At 60.5% G+C, this 6,967-nt stretch overlaps 1 protein-coding gene across 1 annotated transcript in view; it reads right to left on the bottom strand.

Annotated features, from left to right (window-relative positions):
• Positions 1-3,090: 3,090 nt before the first annotated feature.
• The window catches only part of ZC3HC1 (zinc finger C3HC-type containing 1), a 17,104-nt gene continuing 13,227 nt past the window's right edge, over positions 3,091-6,967 (bottom strand). The window contains exons 3-8 of the mRNA XM_027909672.1: positions 6,563-6,690; positions 5,883-6,043; positions 4,927-5,170; positions 3,827-4,090; positions 3,515-3,721; positions 3,091-3,196 (exon numbers count right to left, since the gene is read on the bottom strand). Coding sequence (XP_027765473.1) covers positions 3,128-3,196; positions 3,515-3,721; positions 3,827-4,090; positions 4,927-5,170; positions 5,883-6,043; positions 6,563-6,690 — 1,073 coding nt within the window. The 3' untranslated portion in view covers positions 3,091-3,127. The remainder of the gene's footprint in view (positions 3,197-3,514; positions 3,722-3,826; positions 4,091-4,926; positions 5,171-5,882; positions 6,044-6,562; positions 6,691-6,967) is intronic.

The raw sequence follows: 6,967 nt of genomic DNA, 5'->3' as shown, positions 1-6,967 counted from the left end.
TCACCCTGTGCCCACTCTCTCCATCCTTCCAGGGTCAGGGAGGCACCCCAGCCATGTGAGGCCCAATGGTTCTCTCCTACTCCCTGTGTTTCCCCCATTCCCTATGGATTCTGATGCCCCCCTTGTTCTCCCATCCCCACCAGGGTCAGGGGAGCACCCCAGCCATGTCAGGGCCAATGGTTTCCCCAAATTCCCCATGGCTGCCCCTATTCCCTGCACTTCTCCCTATTCCCCACAGATCCTGACCCCCTCCTTGTCCCCCCTGCATCCCCACTTTGCCCGTCCCCACCAGGGTCAGGGTCAATGGTTTCCCAAAATTCGCCAGGGCTCCCCATTTCCACGGATTTCCCGTAGTTCCACACAGCTGCCCCTTTTCCCTGCTTCTCCCCACATTCCCCGTGGATTCCGACACCTCCTTGCTGCCCCATCCTGACTTTCCCATCCCCACCAGGGTCAGGGATCCACCACAGCCACGTCAGGCCCAAGGGTTTCCCAAAATTCCTCAGGGCTCCCCATTTCCCTGGTTTCCTGTAATTCCACCCAGCTCCCCCTTCTCCCTGCCTCTCCCACATTTCCCCTGGATTCTGGCACCCCCCATCTCCATTTTTCCATCCCCACCAAGGTCCAGGGACCACCCCACAGATCCTGGGGTACACCCCCACCAGTGCCAATGTTCTCCCCCTTTTCCCTGTGTTTCCCCCCATTCCCTGGGGATTCTGACACCCCCTTACTCCCCTTCCCCTTTCCTGTCCCCATCAGGGAACCACCCCCCCAAATCCTGGGATTCCCCTACGCCAGGGATAACAACATTCCCGAGCCAGGGCGGGGTGTCCTGTGTCATCCCCCATTAAATCCAAGCCTTCCCGCCGGATTCCAGGGAATGTGGCAGGTGGAGGAGTCACCATCCCGGATTTCCGGAGTGACACCGGCACAGCATTCCCGGGGCCTGCCCAGGGCACCAATGGGAGCCTCTGCAGCCCCTGTGGAAGCTCCACACCCCACATTCCTGACTCCAGCATCATCCCAGAAATTCGTCCCAGCGCTTCCTGCCCTGGCAGGGGAGGAGACACAGCCAAGGAATCCCAAAAAGTTCCTCCATGGCATGTCCCAGCATTCCCTGAGCCCTGCTGGAGCAGGAGCTGACACACCTGAGGGGTGGGCAAATCCACCTCCCCACTCCATGGATGGGAATTCCCTGGGGGAATCTGGGAGGGTTTATTCGAGCAGAGCACCTGGAAAAGTTGGGAGAGAGGATCCCCCATTTCCCCAGCCCCTCTCTCCCAGACTGGCTCCAAGGAAGCGGGAGAACAGGAGGGCAAAACCAGGATTTTCTCTTTAAATTCCTTGGAATCCTCGCATTCCATGGGTGAAACACCACAGCCTGGCAACAGGAATTTCGGGATAACAGAGGCTACGACAGCATCCTGTTGTTTTTTGGGGATGCCTTAAGGCCACTCTCGCAGTACCCAAATCCTGGGATGTGAGTGCCCAAGGAATTCTGGGATCCTCTGAGCCCTCCTGGGTCTGAAAACTGGGATGCAGGGGCTGTGTCTGGCCTTGCCCTCCCTGGAATGGGGACGTTGCCCTCCCTGGAATGGGTGAATCCCGTGTTTTTTGGGAGGGTTCCCTGATCATGGAGCCAAGTGGGAGAGGGGGGGAACAAGGGGGCATCAGAATCCATGGATGGGGAATGTGGTGAATGAGGGGAGCCACTGGGAATTGCAGGGAACCACAGGAAAGGGGGATCCATGTGGAGCAGAGTTCTGGGAAGCTCCAGGAGCTGTGGGAGCTCGGGGGGAGTGGGGGGGGGCACCAGGGAAACCACAGGGGGCTGTTGGGAACCCAGGGATCTGAAGGTCTGGGAAGCTGGAAAAGGGCCAGCCCAGGCACTTCCCAGCCCATCCTCATCCCTCTGGATTGGGAATACCTCCCTCTTCATCCCAAATCCCAGCCCAGCAGGGCCATGGGGGGAAGAAGCCCCATGGGAATTGGAATCCTCTTGGGAAAGGAAGGATTCCCACCCAAACTCAGGCTCTGCTGCTTCCCAAGGGATTCCTGCCAGTGTGGCTGGATCCCAGCAGAGCTGTGTCCCAGCTGGGCAGGGGCATTCCCAAGTTTTGGGGTTCAGGGAGGGCAGGGATCCCGACCAAGGGCACCTGCAGCATTCCCAGCAACTCCCACAGAATTCCCTGAAAGGGAATGAGGCAGGATGAGACATGGAAAATCCCAGAGCTGGGGCTGGGGAATCCCAGGAGGGGGCTCGCACTCCAGAGGGGGTTGGTTTGCTCCAGAAAACAGGGAATGGCACATCCCAGTGGCGGGGACAGAGCTGGGGGGAGGAGATTCAGCTGTGCCCGGGTTTTCTATGGAATCTCAGCCCTTCCCAGAGCCTCTTTCCCAACATCCTCATGGATGGAGATGACAGATCAGGGTCTCCCTTCTCGGCTTCTTTTCCCCCCTCCATGAGACCCCAGGCCACGGGAAAGCCTCCCGGGTTTTGGCCGCATCCCACCCTCCAATCCCAGGGATTCCTCATCCCAAGGGGGCCCCCAGGGAAATGTGCTTTGGGCAGCTGATTCCAGGCCCAGGGACACAGAGCCAGGGGCTGGGAAAGGCAGGGAGGACGGTGAATGGAGGAGTGGGAAAGCCCAGGAGGCAGATGGACACTGATCCCACAGAACCCAGGGATACAGGGGCCACATTCCTACCCCAGGGAAAAAGCACCACGGGAGGAGGAAGGAAAAACAACCAACCCAAACTGAAATGTTTATTCCCACCTGGAGTCACTCCCAGCGGGAAGGGCCGGACACCCCTCCAGGATTGGTGTCTCCTCCTCATCCCGCAGCAATCCCAGCACTCCGAGGGCTCCTGGAGCCCCTGGAGCCACAGGGACAGCAGGAACTGGGGGAGGCAGGCAGGGAGGGGGATCCCGGTATGGCTCCCTTGGGATCCCCTCCCCAGGCACGGAGCTGGGAAGTGGAGGTGTCTGCAGGGAGCTGGGAAGGGGATGTGAATGCAGGGAGCTGGGAAGGGGATGTGAATGCAGGGAGCTGGGAAGGGGAGGTGTCTGCCCCGGGGTGCACTGGGCTCCAGAGGCAGAGGAATCCAGGAGGAATCCAGGAGGAGCTCAGGAGGAGTTCATGCTCTCCCACTGCCGGAAGATGCGGAACACCTTGCAGGACTTCTCTGAGAGGCTCTGGAAAAGTGGGAGCAAACAAACAGCTGGAGTCAAGGCAGGAGCAGGGCCTGACAAAGGGACACGAGGAGAAACTGCAGCAAGAGATCCAAAAGGAAGCCCATCCATCCCAAATTGTGCCCAGAGGGATCCAGCTCCACACACAGCATTGCCACGGATCAGTCCTGGGAAGGGGCTGGGAATGGGGTCCTGCAGACACACGTTTGGCCCTCGTCTCCCAGGGCCTGGATTCAGCCCAGAGGAAGCCCATCCATCCCAAACCATGCCCAGAGGGACGCAGCCCATGGATCCAGGAATCCCAGGGAACCCCAGGCTCACCACCGGCTCCGTGTCGGGCACCGTGTCGCCCCCGCGGGTGCCCAGGAGGGCGTTCAGCACCATTTTCCAGCCCGGCTCCGCCTTCCCGGGCTTCTCCGGCTGGGACGCGGCATCCTCCAGGCACTCCTGTCCCGCCCCGCTGCTCACCCAGGGACACCAGGCCCGGTGCTGGGAGCTGGGCTGGAAGAAGCTCCTGGGGGAAGCGTCCTGGGAACGGAGAGGAAGGAATGGGGGGGTGGGCAGTGGAATCCCCCTCCACACCCAAACCCCCCCCCAGGAGCGGGAAGAGCGTTCCCAGCTCTGTGTGCTCACCGAGCCTCCGGAGGAGCAGAGCCGCGCCCGCTTGGCCCTGCGCACGGGGCTGGACGGCACCTCCGCCGTGTCCCCCTGGCCCATGCTCCGCGTCACCGGGTCCCCCTGGCCCATGCTCCGCGTCACCGGGTCCCCCTGGCCCATGCTCCGCGTCACCGGCCGGCTCCGCAGAGCGGGAACCGCCGCCTCCAGCTCCCCCCGCTCCAGGGAGCCGCCAGAGTCCCGGGAGACGGGCCGGGATACGGACGGGGACGGGCTCTTCTCCTGCTGCCAGGGGGGGAAATGGGAATTAGGGAGCTCCTCTGGACACCTCCAGCTCCCCCCGCTCCAGGGAGGTGGGAGAACCCCCACCCCGTGGGTGGGACACGGATAGGGATGGGTTCTTCTTGTTCAGCCAGGGGGGGAAAACAGGGAATTATGGAGATGGAGCCCATGGAGCTGGGAGAATCCCGACCCCCAGGGTGGGAGATGGATGGGGATGGGCCCTTGTTGTGCTGCCAGGGGGTAAACCCATGGAATTGTGGAGATCCACGGACACCCCCATGCAGGGGGTGGGGGAATCCTGCCCAGCTCAAACAGGGGATCAGATCCTCGTCCACCCACATTCCCTCCACATCCACATTCCCTTCCCAGCAGGAGATCCTGGCTATGGATGAGGGAGCCCATGGGTGGTGCCAGTTGAGTCCAGCCGGACAGGGACATGGCTGGAGCCCCCGGAGCCCCCCAGGTGTCCCTGTGTGTTGTCCCTGTGGGTGTCCCCATGGGTGTCCCTGTGTGTTGTCCCCATGGGTGTCCCTGTGTGTTGTCCCTGTGTGTTGTCCCTGTGGGTGTCCCTGTGTGTTGTCCCTGTGGGTGTCCCCATGGGTGTCCCTGTGTGTTGTCCCTGTGTGTTGTCCCTGTGGGTGTCCCCATGGGTGTCCCTGTGGGTGTCCCTGTGGGTGTCCCTGTGTGTTGTCCCTGTGGGTGTCCCTGTGTGCTGTCCTTGTGGGTGTCCCTGTGGGTGTCCCCATGGGTGTCCCTGTGGGTGTCCCTGTGTGTTGTCCCCGTGGGTGTCCCCGTGGGTGTCCCCGTGGGTGTCCCCGTGGCTCCCTCGGCCGTACCTGCTCTGCCGTGGGCGGGAGGGTGTCCTGGCTGCGGGTGCCGATCCTGCGTGGGGACATGGGGGACAGGGACACGGGGGACGGGGACATGGGGGACGTGGCAGCGGGCGGGACACGCTCTGAGGGCGCCGGGGCGGGATCCGGCTCCGGAGCCGCAGATTCCAGCTGGTGGAAGGCCCAGAGCCCCACCTTCCTCATGCAGTGGGAGCAGGAGATCACCGGCAGGCTCGGGGAGCTGCTGGCACTGCAGGGACACGGGACGGGCTGGGAAACTGGGAATGGGTGGCATTCCCACCCCAGGGACACCTCCCGCCAGCCCAGGGTGCTCCAACCCGGCCAGCCTGGCCCAGGATGCTCCAGGGGTGGGCAGGGAAAATATGGAAACAGCGGGAGACAGTGGAAATAGGGAAGTAGTGAAAACTGAAATAAGGGAATTGGGAGCACAGGGAGAAAGAGGGGAATAGGGATAATAGTGAAAGGAAGCAGGAGTGGAGAGAAAACTAAGGAAACGGGAATGTAGGGACAAGAGGGAAAAAGGGAAAACTGGAAAAGAAGGAATATAGGAAGAGAGTGAGATAAGGGAACTGGGAGAAAAGTGAAGAGGGAAAATAGGAAGAGTGAACGATAGTGGAAACAGAACAACAGTGGAGTAAGGGAAGCAGGAGCAGAGTGAAAAAGAGGGAAAAGGAGGGGAAAGAGTGGAAAATGGTGAAATAAGGGAAGAAGGAATACAGTGAAAAATTGGGGAAAATAGGGAAAACAGTGAAAAAGAGGGAAAAGGGGAATAGAGTGAAAAAGGGAAGCGAGAGCAGAGTGAAGAGGAGGGAAAAGGGGCCAGGGGTGGGCCGGGGGAGTGCCCGTTTCCCGGGAGGAGGAGCCCGCGGGTGTCCCAGCCCTTCCCGGGGGTATCCCAGACCCTCCCGCGGGTGTCCCAGCCCCTCCCGTGGGTGTCCCACCTGCAATCCCAGCCGCACAGCGCCAGGACACAGGCAGGAACCACGTGGCCCTGCGGGCTTTCCTTGGAAAACGGCCCGGGGGGCTTCTCCCCTTCCCGGGGGGGCTCCGGATCCTCCTCCAGCAGCTCCAGGAGGAGCCCGAGCGTGTCCTCCGACAGCGCCTGCGGAGCACGGGGGGGCTCGGCTGGGATTCCAGTGCAATTCCAGGCATTTCCACAGGCAGGGAAACCCCTTTTCCCAGCGTCCAACACCCCCCCTGCCCCCAACAGAGAAAAGGAACGGATTCCTCCTGCCTTGTTCCCCTCTGGATCCACATTCCAGGACTTCTAGTCCACTTAACAGGGGTCCCAAACCCTCTGAGGGATCCCAAATCCCATTTCTCAAATTCCCTGAGAGATCCCGAATCCCATTTCCCAAATCTCCTGTGGGACCCCAGATCCCATTTCCCAGAGGAGCCTGTGGGACTCCAAATCCCATTCCCCAAGGGGGCCTGTGGAATCCCAAATCCCCTGCGGGATCCCAAATCCCATTTCCCAAATTCCCTTTGTGATCCCAAATCCCACTTCCCAAGGGAGCCTGTGGGACCCCAAATCCCATTTCCCAAATTCCCCGTGAGATCCCGAATCCCATTCCCAATCCGTGGGCATTCCCGGGTTCGGGAAGCTGGGGCAGGGACCCACCAGGCTGTCCAGCTGCTCCGGGGCCAGGCGTGGCAGCTGCAGCTCCAGCCGCCACAGCCTCTGGAAGCGCTCCTGGAATTCCCGCAGGAGCAGGCGCGGCTCGTCCAGCGGCAACAGGGCAAAGTGAGCTGGGGGAAACAGGAATGATGGGGGAGAAATAGGGAATAATGGTGGGGAAATTAGGGAATCACGGTTGAAAAAACAAGGAATAATGCTGGGAAAAACGGGGACTCATGGTGGGAAAAATATGGAATAATGGTGGAAATATTAGGGAATAATGGGTAAAAAATAGGGAAAAACTACGGGAAAATAGGGAATAGGGGTGGATAAATGGGAATAGTGATGGATAAATGGGAATAGTGGTGGATAAGCAGGGAACAGTGGTGGGAAGTTTGGGAAGGGTGG

Source organism: Empidonax traillii, unplaced genomic scaffold (genome assembly GCF_003031625.1).
Source record: "Empidonax traillii isolate 1590-97213 ecotype Southwest subspecies unplaced genomic scaffold, ASM303162v1 scaffold2300:size67345, whole genome shotgun sequence".
Classification (NCBI taxonomy): Eukaryota; Metazoa; Chordata; class Aves; order Passeriformes; family Tyrannidae; genus Empidonax; species Empidonax traillii.
The sequence above is the reverse complement of the archived record's forward strand: the minus strand, read 5'-3'. Positions and strand labels throughout refer to the sequence as shown.